Here is a 16,667-nt window from a genome sequence, read left to right on the forward strand (position 1 = left end):
CACGTGGAATTTACCAATAGAAGCTCCAGATATTGAGACCATCCTTCCAGCGATTGGTCAAAGCACGCTCGCCCGGCTACGTCACCGCCTCGCTACTTCCTGCCGCCAGAGGCTCAGGGCGCACTTCCGGCGGGCGTACGCCGCCACTTGCGCTCTCATGTTAATGGCGGGTGGTGGCCGCTGAGAGGGCCGCAGATAACCGCTACCGGCACAGGGAGCGTCTCCCTGCTTCCCCCTCTCCGCCTGCCGCGTGTGTCCGAGCTCGCCAGCATGTCCGTGGTGCCGCCCAATCGTTCGCAGACCGGCTGGCCCCGGGGGGTCAACCAGTTCGGAAACAAGTACATTCAGCAGACCAAGCCCCTCACCCTGGAGCGCACCATCAACCTGTAAGTGCGGCCTGGCCTTCGCGCGCCGCCCTCCCGGGCTTGCCTTCCTCGAGGGCGCCCCTGAGGACTCCAGGTCGTCTTCTGGCGCCGCCCCCGGCCCTCGGCGGGCTCCACGCCTCCCCGCGAGCCCCACAGCCGCCCGCGCGTGCGCGCCTTTTTAGCGCGCTCAGGCTCTTTCCTCATCCTCCCGCGCCTGAGGGTCAGAGGCCGACGTGAGAGTGTTTTACCATAAAGCTGGCTCGTGCTCATGCCCTTGTATGCAGTCGGCGTCGGAAGGACCCAACTTTGCTTTAAACTCAGACTTCCCTAGCCTCCCCAGAGGGAACTGAACGCGGTGTTTCTGTTTTCGTCCAGTGTCTCATGCTTTCACATCACGCCTGTGCTAGTTATTGTTTCATGTCTTTTTATGTGATATGAATGGTGCAGTGTTGTCCTTTTTTGGGGGTTCGGTTTCCCCACCTTTTTCACTTGGGTGCAGATTTCGAGGTCTGGCAGTAATGCACAGGTTTCGGTTTTTGTGGCTAACTTATGTCCTGTATTTCAGGTCGTGAATACACCACATTTTGTTTATTTGCCCGGGACTACCTGGAGTGTCCTAAGGTTAAAGTGTCATTTCTGTCGCAGCCACGGCATCCGAGCACCCGGAAGAACGCAGCATGGGCGGGCGGATGCTGTTTTGGGCGGGGGAGCCCTTTCAAGCCTTGTGGGGAACCAGATTGCAGTTCCAGAGCACCCGCTGGAATGCGTTTTATTTTCTACATCTTTCTAAGCATTTCAAGCCATAGAATACTCGGAATAGTAAATTTGCTGTGGCAGTTAATTGACATTTGGACTGTTCCTTGCTCGAAATTTTTTTTCTGTTTCTGAGAATTGTGACGCACAATTGTAGCTTCTAATTCAAAGAAAGTGATCAGTTTATGCTGGTCATTGTTTAAAAGGAGCAGGGGTTTACTGGTAATGGTGTTTCAGTGGGATACTTTAGGTGTTCTCTGTTTTGTATTCCAGTAAATAAACTTCTCTCCCTTACAAACAGATGCTGGCTTGGAAACCTAGGGAATAAAGATGTTGGGCTTATGAAGTCTGGAATTAGTTGGTACTTGTATACACAAGTTAATATCTCTGTAACTGTTACATTGACATAGTAGGATTTTAATTGCACATCACTTTAAAAAATCATAGGTGAATACTGCTGTGAAATGAAGGACCACCTACCCTCCTTTTAAAAAATGTGAAGGTCAGTTTCTAGATAGCTTCTAATGGTCATTAGAGCTGGGACTCACAGCTTTCGCTTGGTTTGCCTTGATTACTGGATCAATTTGCATCAAGCCATTATGTACAATTAACTTGGTTAAAATGTTTATTCTTTGCCCCATTGAAGTTATGGGTTGATGCATTTGCAGTACTTTTTCTCATGTAAATATGGTACTCAGAAATAGTGATGGTGTTAAGAATGCAACTCAGGGGCCTCCCTGGTGGCGCAAGGGGTTAAGTTGTTGGATCCTCCCTGCCTGGGAGCTAACCCACATGGCCCCCTGCTCCTTCTGCTCTGCCTGTTTTGCTCCCCATTGTCTCTGGTGAATTCTCTCACACACATACCCTGCACCTCTGGCCTACACCCTAGCTTTTTTTTTTTTTTTTTTAATTTATACAAGCACTGGGTACAGTCAGAGATGCGGGAGGGTGAGAGAATTCACCAGAGCGGAGAGTAGAACAGGCATAGTGACGAAGTACACTGCTGAGGGGAGCAGTGGGCTGCAGGAGAGGTCTGCACACCATGTGGGACCCTCGCCAGTGGCCGGGGATTGAACCGGCGCTGCAGAGGCTGCGGGCAACTTTGCAACCCAGCGCTCAACCGCTGCGCCACCTGGGAGGCCCTACACCCCAGCTTTTGTGTGCAGAAATAAATAAAATAAATCTTTTTAAAAAAATAAATAAAAAGAATTCAATTCATGTGGCTGAGCAGTGATTTAAATTGGAAACAAATCCACTCTCTCCCAATTTATTTTTCTTTAAAGAAATAATGCATGAATGCCGGCTTTATACCAGGCACTGGCAAAATGCTGGGTATACAGTGGTGAGGAAGTAAGATGCAGCAGTCGGGCTTTACAAAGCTCACAGTATGATGAGAATAATGTGTGTGTGTGTCTAGGCTGGCACTCTGATTTCAAAGCTGAAAATTCTTTGATTTCATCTTGAAGACATCTTACTGATTGGCTACTTCAATTGAGATGTGTTATGACTAGCCTTAATTCTAACTCAAGTTGTGAGAACTAAATGTTAAGCATTAAAAAAAAAATTGTCCTAGGGGTTAAGTCTGAGTGCTATCATGATATCACCTCTGCCGCCCAAGTTGGATCCCCCACAGGGAGCTAACCCACATAAGGCCCAGCAGACCTCTCCTGTCTTACCACTGCTCCCCTTAGCCCTGTATTTCATTAAACACGCCTGTTCTGCTCCCCACTCTGTCACTGGTGAATTCTCTTACCTCTGGCACCTACACCCCAGTTCTCGTACACAAAATTAAATAAATTTTTTTAAAAGCTACTCAGATAAAACTTACTTTAAAAATTGATGTTAATTCCTTAGCCCATATTTTCTTTCTTTTTTTTTTTTTTTAAAGATTATTTATTTTTACGAGATCCGGGGTACAGATCAGATGCGTGGGAGGGTGAGAGGATTCACCAGAGACAGAGCGGGAAACAGAACAGTTCAACTGACAAAAATACACTTCTGAGGGGAGCAGGGGCGAGACAGGAGAGATCTGCTGCGATCTGCTGTTCCATGTGGGATTGTTGCCTGCCAGGATCGAACCTGCGCTGCAGAGGCTGCAGACAGCTTTACAGTGCGGTGCTCAACCGCCTGAGCCACCAGGGTGGCCCCATTGGCCCATATTTTCATTAAAAAAGAAAAAGAGGAGAAGAAAGAAGAGCAGAAAAATGAAAACTAAAAAGTATTGACTCTATATTTGTCGAGCATTCTGTATGAAGCAAGAACTCTTCTAAGTGTTTTCCACATAGTAACTCATTTAATCACCCAACAACTCACTTTACAGATGAGAAAGCTAAGATCTAGGAAGTTTCAATAAATCTTAAATAAGTTTCAAAAATTTTTGTCAGATTCCGAGTTTATATCTCTAACTGATTACTGGATATTTCCTCTTAGATGATTCACAGATCTAAGGTGTAAAATTGAAGGAATTCTATTCTACTGCTCAATTGCCAACAATTCCAGTATGTGTTCTCTTTCTCTCTCACTCTTTCTCTCTCTCATTTCTACCCTTGAATTTCCCTTATCATTTAGAATGACATCAACATCATTTCAACCCCTAATATGGAATTCTCAAATTGGAATTAGAATTTGGGGAAGAATTGTTGATTCTTGTTGATTCTTTCTTTTTTTCTTTTTTTTTTTTTCTTTTTTTTTTTTTTTTTGGTGGGACCCTCGTTGGCGGCCGGGGAGCAAACTGGTGCTGCAGAGGCTGCCAGCAGCCTCGCAGCCCAGTGCTCAAACGCTGCACCACCAGGGAAGGCCCAATTGTTGATTCTTTCTCACTCTATTAACCCAGTTGGTTTCCAAAACTTAATACTACTAGCAAATCGCTCTAAAATGTCTTTCTTGACATGGAGTATGCTAAACTACGAGAGCAAATAGATAAAAAATGTAGTGATTCAAACACAACAAAAGTGGTGCGTAGTGGTGTATGAGATTGCTATTCCTAACTATGTTAGAGTCAGCTTTGGGTCTACGAAGTATTTTTTGAAATTGAAAGCATGCTGGAAATGATATATTTTAGTTTAGAGCTGCTTAATTCATGCCTAGAATTTGACTTCTAGAATTAATTATAAAGTTTTGGTAATCTTGACTTGCTCCCCTTTCAGGAATAACTGGATGAATTGGTTATGTATTTGTTGACTATGAATGTTAAGGTGTTTTGATAGAATAGATTCCTTGGGGATAGATAGGCAAACTTGGACTTCTTACTGTAAGGCTTATGATCAAGAGGTTGTAACATGATACACGCAATGAAATAGAAGTGTGGGATTTTTTAACAGATATATCTTGAAGGAAAATTTTGAGTTTATTTACTAAATAAGATGAAAACTTTCAATAATAACCTAGATCGGGTGGGCAGAAGATTTAAATGAAAAGGGAAGAATAGAGATACTGAATATAATTAGTGTAAAAGATTTCGAGGGAAAAGAAAAGTTTATCTGAAGAGGAAAGAGTGTCATATCAGAAAAACCTGAGGATAGTTGACTGGAAGAAATAGAAAATAATATCTGAAGAGATAATGGGAAGTGGTGGCTCATCTTGTAGAAAAAAAGAATACCCTTTAGTTCCTACAATTGACGGAATTTATAATTAGGATAGTGAGGGGGTGGGGGAAAGGGGGGGGTACATTAGCCAGGTTGGCAGTGCTGTATAGAGTAGCAGCCTGATCTAACATCAGAGGATTAGCAGATATCTAGATATCTAGATAGCCACTTCTCTAAGCATTTAGGGACCTTAGGGTAAGTATTATTTGTGCTTGAAAGATCAAATATGTAGTAGCCGCTTGATCCAGCCAATGGAATAGTGGCTTTCCAGTCCAAAGAGCCTGATTCTAATCCGCTGTGTGGTATCTGTCGTGATTATTTAGGATCTTTGGTTGTTTGTCTTTGGATTACAGGTACCCTCTTACCAATTACACTTTTGGTACAAAAGAGCCCCTCTATGAGAAGGATAGTTCTGTTGCAGCCAGATTTCAGCGCATGAGGGAGGAATTTGATAAAATTGGAATGAGGAGGACTGTAGAAGGGGTTCTGATTGTACATGAGCACCGGCTACCCCATGTGTTACTGCTGCAGCTGGGAACAACTTTCTTCAAATTGTAAGTGTCATTGGAAATTAACAAGACAACTTTTAATAGATTGCTGTTTTTTGCAACTTTGAAATACAATTTTAACCTTTAGTCCTTTATTTTAATAAACTGCTATTAATTGAATCTTTAGAAAAAGAAAATAACAAGTGATTTTTTCTCTTGTGCAGTGCTCATTTACTGTCTAGCTAGATATCTGCATGTTTCCGTACATTGCTGATGTTAATAATTGAGGGTAAAAGCTCTGTGAAACAAATTAGTTTAAGCTCAATTTTTAGATAGCATTGTAACATTACTAAAAACTCATTTCTTTCCTGAAATGAATACTTTTTACCTTTTTATAGATAACATCTAGTTTCATCACTTAAACTCATAAATCTCTCAGTGTACATTTAGGCCTCAACTATTTGACCAGATTGTGCCAAAAAAAGAGGTCTCAAACACTTAGATTGGAGTTCTTGAAAAGTAACTCATTCTTCAGACCTAGAGATGTGGTCTGTTCCCTCTCTGGTTTAGACTCCATTATCACTACATAGCTTCTAGAGAGAAGAGATTGGAATGGGCTGGTGATCAGCCATTATTTTTTATTTACATTGTATTTTGTTTATTTAAAACTAGGGTTTCTGCAACTCTGGTGAATTAACATTATGAATTCAACTTTCCAGCATATTCTCCCCCCTCGCCCCCTTTGACATTTGTTTGCTTTGATTGCCTTATCATTTGACTCTGAAATAGGTTAAGTTACTTGGTAGAATTAACTGTTATTGTGTTCTTCCTATTATCCTAAAATTGTGTTAAGTTGAAAGCTGAAATTCTTAACCTTTATGCAGACCTGGTGGTGAACTTAACCCAGGAGAAGATGAAGTTGAAGGATTAAAACGCTTAATGACAGAGGTATTTGTCTGTTTGACCATTTTGACAGTTTCATTCTTGCCTATCTGAATATCATTGACTTAATGAATACTTAGGCTTTTTATGTCTTGTGAAAAGGATGTTTTTATTTTGAATATGTAGTTTTGAATAAATAAAACTTAAAACTCAGGTTGTTGGTATCATGTTTATTTTCTGAAAATTGAAACTTAAGTTTTTTTTATTTTTCATTGAAATGTTGAAATAACAGTAATGGTTAGCAAAAGCCAACATTTTTTGAATACTTGCTGTGTTGGGCACTATTCTAGATGCTTTATATGCAGTAATTCTAATTATCACAACAGTACTAGGGAGTAGATGTTGTTAATCTCATTCTGCCAATAAGGATACCAGGACACAGAAACTTGAAGTGATATGCTTGATATTAAACAGCTAGTGTGTTGTGCAGCTAGAGATTTGAATGCATGTAGGTTTCTTCCAGAGTAGGCCTCTAAAATTTTGGCCAGAGATTCTTAACCTATTTTCATTTTGCATGTGTCTTAGGCTTTGCCCAAGTTGTACTAGTGCTCACTTCAGCAGCACATCTACTAAAATTGGAACAATACGAGAAGATTAGCATGACCCCTGTGCAAGGATGACACGCAAATTTGTGAAGTGTTCCTTTTTTTTTTTTAAAAGATTGATTTATTTATTTATACAAGCAGTGGGTACAGTCAGAAGCATGAGAGGGTGAGAGGATTCACCAGAGCCAGAGTGGGGAACAGAACAGGCAGACTGACGAAGTAACTGCTGAGGGGAGCAGCAGGCGGCAGGAGAGGTCTGCGCGCCATGTGGGACCCTCGCCAGTGGCCAGGGATTGAACTGGTGCTGCAGAGGCTGCAGGCAGCTTTGCAGCCCAGCGCTCAACTGCTGCGCCACTGGGGAGGCCCTGTTCCATATTTTTTTTTTAAGATTTATTTATTTATGCATACAAGAGCTAGGGTACAGGTCAGAGATTGGGGGGGGTGTGAGAGGATTCACCAGAGAGAGTGGGGAGCAGAACAGGCAGACTGACTGAAATACACTGCTGAGGGGAGGAGCGGGCAAGACAGGAGAGGTCTGCTGCGCCATGTGGGTAGCTCCCTCGCCGGCCGGGGATCAAACTCGTGCTGCAGAGGCTGCAGATTGCTTCACAGTGCGGTGTTAACCCTTTGTGCCACCAGGGAGACCCAGTGTTCCATATTTTTGCAGCAACATGGATGGAGCTGAAAGGGATTATGCTCAGTGAAATAAGTCAGAAGGAAAAAGAAAAAATACCAGATTGTATCACTTATAGGAGGAATATAGGGGAACTGAAGAAGAGATGGGGAGTCGGGGGGGCAAAGGAAAGAAAAAACTAGCAGGAAACTATAAATCTGAGACTTTCGGAGGGGGAGGGGAAAGGAGAAGGATGAAAACAGTTGGAAAAGCACAATAGACTATGGTGATGGTTCACGGGTGACTTGGTGGGAATTCTGTGGGGACTAGTGAGGAGAAGAAATGAAATATTGTTCAAAAATAAATAATGATATAAAGTGTATACACACACACACTATATATATAAACCAAAAAAGAAAAGTCATTCTAATGTCTGCCTCTGAAGACTTGGGGCCAAATAAATTAAATGAATACATGGTTGCTGGAGGTTCTTTTTTTTTAAGATTTATTTATTTATGCATACAAGAGCTGGGGTGCAGGCCAGAGTGTGAGGGGTGAGAGATTTCACCAGAGATAGAGTGGGGAGCAGAACTGAAGTAGATAGAGTGGGGATCTACTGAAATATACTGCTGAGGGGAGCAGGGGGAAAGACAGAAGAGGTCTGCTGCGCCATGTGGGTCAGCTCTCTGGCTGGCTATTGGGCTTATGGAGTGGCTACCAATAGCTTGATCACGCTGTGTCTTTAATCCCTGTGCCACCAGGGAGGGTCCTGCTGGGGTTTCTTGAGACTAGAATGTTATCATTAAATTTTTTTTTTTTATAGCTTGCATTCCTTCTTCTTAGTTACAAACTAATATATATTTTGCCAAATCCAGAAAAGCAGGAGAAACAATTAAAATCACCTGTAATTTAAAAATATATAAATCCAGTAGGATTAAGGAAGTGTGAAATGAGACAGTAGCAAGAAAAGGTTTTAGGCTCTGGAAAGCAGATGGAGAAATCATAACTAAGCAGAAACCTCAGTTAAGCAGAAGGGCAGTTCAGGACCCAGCCCTGCAGAATACCACAAGACTGAGGAATTGGAGGAATTGCCAGGTGCTTATAAAAGTGGGGGCATGCCTGGATCGAAAACTGAATTGACTGGACAGTTTGTATAGGGTGTGTTATATACTTAGAATCTCTTCCTCGCTTTGTGCCTGGTACATGATTTCTCTGTAGAAATAAATTGGAAAACACTAAGCATTGAAAAATTCAAGGGTATGGGAAGAATAAATGAAAATTTACATCCTGAATAGTGAGACTTCTGGACTTCTAGATTGATAGAATGCTGACAGCTAGAGATGACAGTTCAGCATCTTTTTGCTTTGCTCTTAGTTGTGAGTAGATAACTAAGTATCACCAGACTTTTGGAGAAAGCTTCTAAACAAAGAGATGAAAAGTAGTAAGAGAAACTCCATAGAAACAGAAAATTAAGCAATCAACAAGATTATGATCAGTATTTTTATAAAGATTTATTTATTTAAACAAGCACTGGGTACAGTCAGAAATGAGGGAGGGTAAGAGAATTCACCAGATCCACAGCGGGGAACAGAACAGGCAGAAGGACCGAAGCACACAGCTGAGGGGAGCAGCGGGCGTGGCAGGAGAGGTCTGCATGCCATGTGGGACCCTCCCCGGTGGCTGGGGATCGAACCAGCGCTGCAGAGGCTGCGAGCACTCAACCGCTGCACCACCAGGGGAGGCCCAATGATCAGTATTTTTAGTATGATAAAAGGAGAGAATGTCTCTGTGGAATGGTGTGCCATTAAAAAAGACTATTAAGCCAATAAAAACTCATGAATATATTTTTAAAATGTTAATAGAATGAAAAATTATTGGAGGGCTAGAAGACAGAATTGAAGAAATCAACCACAGTGGAATAAAAATAGAGAATATAGTCAAAAAAAAGAAAGATAAAATCAGTGGACCATTCCAGAAGGAGCAATATCAACTATAGATAAATAGAACAGAGGAAAAGGAAGAATTAGCAAAGCAATAATTCAAAAAACTTTACTGAAATAACAAATTTCAGGTTGACCTGCCTTTTGTAGAGAATATTAAGGCTTATCATCATGAAATTTTAAATTAATAAAGATAAAGAGAAGATTCTAAAGGTTTCCAAAGTTGGGGAGAGAGGATGGGGAGATATTAAATACAAAGCATCAAAATCAGAAATGGCATTGACTTTCCAGGAAACCAAAAGATCATGGAACATGCCTTCACAATTCTGCAAGAACTTGACTTCTGTGGTAGAATTTTCTAGTTAAATTATAAGTCAGGTAAAATAAAGTTATTTCTAGACATAGTTCCAAAAATGTGAACTCTTTGTACCTTTCCTCAGGAAGCTGCGCAAGGTGTTCACCTAAATGAAAAAAATAAGAAAGAAGATACAAGATTTAGAATGTATAGAGTCTCACAACACAGCAGAGAGGCAGAGAGAAGCCCTGGAGCTCTACCTGTGTAGGGGAGCTGAGAGTATCTGCAGATTGGAGCAGATTGATAGAAAAATGTTTCTTAGGAAAGGTGAAGTTGATGTGAAGAAATTCAAGCCTAAAGGATGTGGGGATGGATTAGTTATAGCAAATGAAACAGCTGTTAATTCTGAAGAAATGAGTTAGTTATATAAGTAAGGAAATGTACTTATAGTTTACTACATACTCTGTTGCTTACTTTAAAGTTTAATGATAGTTTACTAAATGTTCTTATTCACCTAGTCATGTTTAATTAAAAATATTATTGACTTAATCAAATACTGATACTGGGAGGATGGTAGAAGAGCAAGTATGAATGAGGGATGTAGGTTTAAGATCTAATTCTCATCCACAGTAGAGGGCGTTTTTTTGTTTTTTATAGGTTCTTAAAAATGAAAAGTAATCAAGAAATGGTCATAAAGAATGTGTTAAAAATGTAACTTTACCGTGGAAAACCTGATAGACACTACCGGAGCCAGGTGATCAAGGTTAATATCCAAGAAAAATAATGTTGATAGAATGTGCCCTTGACATGCTGTGATGAGAATGGCACGTTACCTCTGTGATCTTCCCACACTCCAAAATCCTAGTCTAATTGAGGGATTTCTACAAACTGGCCAGTACTCAAAACTATCAAGATCAAAAAGAAAGTCTGAGAAACTGTCACAGTTTCACAGCCTAAGGTGAAATGACAACTAAATGTAATACGGTACTAGATAAAGTAAAGCTGTTTTAGTAAAGCTAAAATATTAACAGTTTATTGAAAAATAAGAAAGTTTTTTTTTTTTTTTTTTAATAAGAATGCTTTTTAAAGCAGGTAACTGAGGTGGTGGGGAGGAAGCAAAGAGTTGAAAGTTATAGCCAGTGGTGTGATTAGGTGAAATGGGACAGGAAACTACTCTTACTACAAATCTTATAAACATTTTTGACCAATTATAATGTATAAAGTATAACCTTGATTAAAAGAACTTAAGAATAATGTTATGCTATATAGACTGATAAAAATGAAAATTGTGAATTTTGAATACTTATTTCTATAACTTGCTTAGGTCTAGGGTGATTCTCAGAAGTTAGTTGATTCCAGAAAAACTGTTGTGTGCCATTGACTAAGTAAACACTTGATTATCTTTGATTTTCCATCTGAGAAAGGCATATCATCATGAAATTTTATTTATTTTTGCCAGATGTGCGGGAGGGTGAGAGGATTCACCAGAGACAGAGCGGGGAACAGAACAGACAGACTGACGAAATACACTGTTGAGGGGAGCAGCAGGCGAGACGGGAGAGGTCTGCTCGCCATGTGGGTTGCTCCGACAACCACCTGTACCACCAGGGAGGCCCCCCAATTTTATTAAAGTTTTTTTTTTTTATTCATGCATACAAGAACCAGGGTACAGGCCAGATGTACAGGAGGGTGAAAGGATTCACCAGAGACAGAGTGGGGAACAGAATAGGCAGACAGACTGAAATAGACTGCTGAGGGGAGCAGTGGGCGAGGCGGGAGAGGTCTACCTCGCCATGTGGGCATCTCACTGGCCGGCCGGGATCGAACCCACGTTGCAGAGGCTTCAGACAGCTTCCCAGAGAGGAGAGGAGGGGGGACATGGGTTAAATACAAAGCATCAAGATCAGAAATAAAATCAGAAATAGCATTGACTTCCCAGGGAGCCAAAAGATCATGGAACATGCCATCGTAATTCTGAGAGAATTGACTTCTATCATGGAATTCTCTAGGTAAACTGTAAGTCAGGTGTGCAGCTAGGGTATTACAATAGATCTGTTCCTGTATAGTTACGTGATGTTAGATTGCCAATATTTGAACTAGTACTAATTTGTCTTGGATAAAGTGACATAGATAATAATAAACAGGAAATTACAGAGAGAAAATCTGCATGGAGGGCACAGTAGCACTGTCTATTAGGGGTGCTGCCAAAACTTCACCAAAGAAGGGTATTGATGGGGATATATATTTGGTGGTTTATTGGCTATATGATTTTATTATTTTTTTTTTTTTTTTTTTTTTTACAGATACTAGGTCGTCAAGATGGAGTCCTGCAGGACTGGGTCATTGATGACTGCATCGGTAACTGGTGGAGACCAAATTTTGAACCTCCTCAGGTAAGTGCTCACTTTGTTTTCTGGGCATTTGGGGAAATAGAAAATTGATTTAATTCCAGCCTTTTAGAAGATCCTAGCAGAAATTGGATTGAAATTTCCTCTTTTTCCTTCTTTAATTTAGATAAAAACTTTAGAAGCATTTTTTCTTTTAAGGGAAAATTTCAAACATATAAGAGTAGAGAAGCTAGTGAGTGAATCCTGTTATTTCAATTCAATAGTTAGCAATTCATAGTCAAACTTCATCAACCCTCCCCCCCCACCCAACCTCTATACCCTCACCTTGGATTATTTTGAAGCAAATCCTACATATAATTTTAATTGTAAATGAAAATCATTGTATAAATGAAATCATTGTACATCTCTGAAAGATAGGACCTTTTAAAAGATATAGAACAGTACTACCACTATCATACTGAAAATTCCCCTAAGATCACTAAATAAGTAGTCACTCCTGATGGTTTAAAATCTTTATTTTTATAACTTGTTTGAATGAGGATAGGCTCTTAAGTCTCTTTCAGATCTATACCTTGGCTGTCTCTTTTTCCTTCTCAGAAGTTGCTGTGTTTGTTCTGTTCCTCTCCTTCTGACTCGCTCGTATAGCTGAGGGATAGGAAGATAGGGTGCTATGGGAGTTGGTGTAGTGCTTACTACCCGAGAGTTGTCTCCACAATTACAGTTTCTCCAATTTCCCAAGCCATTTGATGCTGTTTGGCTGGCAGATCCCCATTTAGACTGCTTGTCTGGTGTTCCTGAAGCATGTGGGGTGTGTAGGGGTGGTGTTGAAGGGAGGAATGTCTCATAAAGTATCTTTCCCACAATATTTAAACTCTTCATATAGTAAACATGTCCATACCAAGTTTCTAGAAAATTTAACTTGGTAATAGTAAAAAAAATTATTTTACTAAAACACTAATATTGTAGTTCATTGATTTATAAATTTCTCAAGTTGTAAATCCTGTGAGTACATGCTTAATTTTCTTGTGGGTGAATGGTTTACTACTTGTTATTTTAAATTTATTAAGGCATGTGTTTATTAGTACATCATTAGATGCTAGGTCCTGATAAAGGAAATACTGGAAAGGATTTTACTTCTTGCAGTGGTTTACACTCTATTGGAGCATAAACATGTAAAGAAAGTAAGTGTTGGATACGTGTTAAAATTTTGTTAGAGATATGAGGAGCTTGGTCTCAGAAGTGTTGATATTTGAGCTTAATGTCTTAAATGGGAGAACTTGGTAGAGGTATGGAGGTATAAGGGATGTCTTGGTAATGACGGGTTGTTCTCATTTGTTATTTTAGTATCCATACATTCCTGCACATATTACAAAACCCAAGGAACATAAGAAGTTGTTTTTGGTTCAGCTTCAAGAGAAAGGTAAGTTAGTTCATTTCTGAAGGCAGCCATCTGACAATGTTTGTGGAGTAATTTCATGGAAATGTCTATTTGTGTTTTCTCCAAGATCCTTGAATTTTTGACTTCAGTGTAAAACCAAAACCAACAAATCATGTCTATACAGAATTGCCTCGTTTTTCTCATAGATGTTCCAGTTATGCTTCTGGGGAGGGTGAGGAGAGAATGTAGGTTTAACTAGCATCTAAAATACCTATTATTTTTAATAACTGTTTAGTGACTGGTATTGATTTTCACGATGTGACAAACTATTGAAAATTATAGGAGACAGGTGAATTGATTTTTTTCAAATGGCATCTTAATGCCTATTGTGTATTTTAATAAGTCATTATTCTATTTCTTTTAATAGTCTTATATCCCAAATAAATTACAAACTCAGGGCTCTTCTCGCTCCTCTTTCTCCCAGGGCCAGCACTTACAATATGCTCTTAGTTGTTAATAGCATAATAACTGACTTCATTAGAGAGTCAGTCAGTTTCAAAGTTGTGGCTGTGAACTTTGCTTAAATCAAAATGTATTGATGAAGATTCTTTTTTTTTTCCCCAAAAGTTTCTCAAATGTAAAATTGGTGATTACTTTTAACTTGAAATATAGCAGTGTTTATATCAGAAATTACAGAAAATCAATTCTGTTTTGTTGTATTTTAGCCTTGTTTGCAGTCCCTAAAAATTACAAGCTGGTAGCGGCACCATTGTTTGAATTGTATGACAATGCACCAGGATATGGACCTATCATTTCTAGTCTCCCTCAGCTTTTGAGCAGGTATGGAAAATTGTACATTTTGTTGATCTGTAAATTGATTGAAGCTACTCTAAATCACTTGAGAAGGGCTAATTCATGAATTTTGGTCAGTTAAATACAGTGAGAAGTGTCCACAGACCCTGAATTGCAGCATTACATTCTGGCATTTGTATTCAGTGCTGTTCCCCACATCTGATATTTTCTACTGATAAGTTTCAAGTATTTATTCAAAAAAGGGGTGGTAAAATAGTAGTCAGCAATGTATAACAAATATGAGGGGAGGTGACTACATGGAAGTGTGGTGATTGACTCTTTCGGTGTAATAGATTCTCTTTCCCTTTTGAAACCAACTCTTATTTAGGCTCCAAATTGGGTCTTGTGGGATTAAGTCTTGAATTTTCACATGGAGTTTCTCTCTCTCTCTTCCTCCCTCCCTTCCTCCCCTCCCCTTTCTCTCTCTTTCTTTCCTTTCTTTCTTCCTTTCTTTCCTTTCTTTCTCTTTCTCTCGCCCTCCCTCCCTCCCTTCTTCCCTCCCTTTTCTTTCTCCCTCCCCCTCCCTCCCTCCCTCCCTTCTTTCTTGTAGAATGATGAAATGTTTTGTTTTAAGGTTGAATTGCTCAGAACCAACTATAATAGGGATTGAAGAATAACTTGATGGTTAAGAAAATATTTTGTAGTTAATGTTTGGATTTCAATTCCACAATGCCCTGGCACTGTGACATCACACAAATTATTATAACTGCTGGCCTATTTCTTAACCCCTAAAGGGAGGCGGTAATCCCCACTCCCTGTGAGGACTAAGTAAAATAAAGCATATAAAGTGTTTAGAACAGTGCCAGGCATTTGGTAAGTGTATGTATTTAATGAATGCTAGTTTCAGAACAAGCCTACCAGAGGTTTTGGTCTTATATGAGCACTTCTTGAGTATGAAATTATTTTTTCTACTTTCTCCACACTAATCAAACTTTGCCTTTGGCTCCTTTACTTTGGCCCACTGAAGGGTTACAACTTTAACTATGGAACATAAAGAAAAGGACTTTATTACTCATTCACGTAACATCACCACTCCATTGTCAGGAACTTGCGAGTGGTCAGAGTACAGTGAAGAATAAAAGCTTTTTCACCAGGGAACATAGTAGGGGATAATTAATCAAAGTTATACTCTTATACTTTTTAAAAATTAGTATTCAGCAACACTTATTGTTTAAAGTGACAGATGAGAGCAGTGTTTCTTGGTATAGAAAATGCCCAAAATGTCAAGGGAGAGTAGAAATTATAAATACATTTATCTTCTCTAAGGTAGAATCCATGTAAATAATGCTGTTTTTCATAAAGATATTGTTCTTTTTAAAATATAGGTTCAATTTTATATACAACTGAATTCCTGCACAGCGGAGAAGTAAAAGAAGCCGTCTCTGTGAGCACAGCTATACACATGGTGTAGAATAAAATGGTAGAAAAAAATCTTTGGTTTTCTCTCTTTCCCCAACCCTAAATTGCCATCCACTTTCTGTTGTTTGAATAGTAAAGTTAATATGAATACTAGATAGTGGTGTAAACAAATGTGATGTTTAGTTTATTTTTGGGTTCTCATACTTTTTTGTACATTAAGGAAAAGTGGACTTGTATTTGTTTTGTTTTGTTTTTTCACATTAAACTTTTAAAATTCTTACAGGTGAGGATTGTTTCTTTTCTCCCCCTAGGCTGGTCAATGTTAAGGGATAATGGCAGTTTTAGGCCAGTGAAGATTATGGGACTCTAGCTCCAGTACTACTCTTGGGGTATACACCAAGACAGTGTTATGTGATGTGGCTTGTCTTGTTACTTTTGGAAACTAGATTGGCTTAAGTCTACAGTACAACTCCTGTGCCTTGTCTTACATTCTAGTCATGCACATTCTAATAAGTAGTATTGTAGCAGAGATCCCAGGATATTATTGACACATACTTTTTATATTGATATATCTAGACTTTAGTTGACAAGTGACAGACCTTAAACATGGGAGAAATTGTTAAAATTGGCTAGGTTGGCAAAATTATGGGAATTGGTATAAAAAGAGACTTATCTCGAGCTCACTTAGTTACCTTTTCTTCACATAATGGGAGTATTGTGAGATTATGTGTTCTAGCTACTCTTACGGCTATGGTGAAATCATCATCTGTGAGGGAAGTTTCTAAGTCTGTTCAATTTGGTACTCATAGATTACGAAGTTTTTATTTCAATTAACTTGAAGTTATATTTACTGAGTCGAAATTTAGGTTTTAGCAAGTGACACAAAGCCTTTACAAAATCTTTTGTAATAATCTGCATAAACTCAAATGTTAAGGACTGCATAAGGAATAGATTTTGTCAGCCAAAGAGGAATTATCAAATTTTAAAGAATTTTTAAAAACACTGCTAAACTTGGATCAAATTTTGTTGAATGAAAACAATATAGGGCAGAGGAGTTTGCTGGCTCTGTAACTTCTTAGTGATCAAAGTATACTGGGTATGTTTTATTACAGACTCGATGACTGTAGGCTTAATGTAAAGGATATTTTATATAAAACGCAGCTACTTAAAAGAAGAGGTTGGTATTGTTAAGTTTTTAATAGATA

General features: G+C 39.3%; 1 protein-coding gene across 1 annotated transcript; it reads left to right on the forward strand.

The window, feature by feature from the left end:
- Positions 1-270: 270 nt before the first annotated feature.
- Positions 271-15,795, forward strand: NUDT21 (nudix hydrolase 21; the record flags this gene model as incomplete). Its single annotated transcript, XM_084256858.1, has 7 exons — positions 271-386; positions 5,056-5,256; positions 6,075-6,138; positions 11,829-11,918; positions 13,218-13,293; positions 13,977-14,103; positions 15,774-15,795. The coding sequence occupies 7 exons, from the start codon at positions 271-273 to the stop codon at positions 15,793-15,795; spliced, it is 696 nt and encodes a 231-aa protein (XP_084112984.1).
- Positions 15,796-16,667: the final 872 nt, after the last annotated feature.

Source organism: Talpa europaea (assembly GCF_964194135.1).
Source record: "Talpa europaea genome assembly, chromosome: 16".
In the NCBI taxonomy this organism is placed as follows: Eukaryota; Metazoa; Chordata; class Mammalia; order Eulipotyphla; family Talpidae; genus Talpa; species Talpa europaea.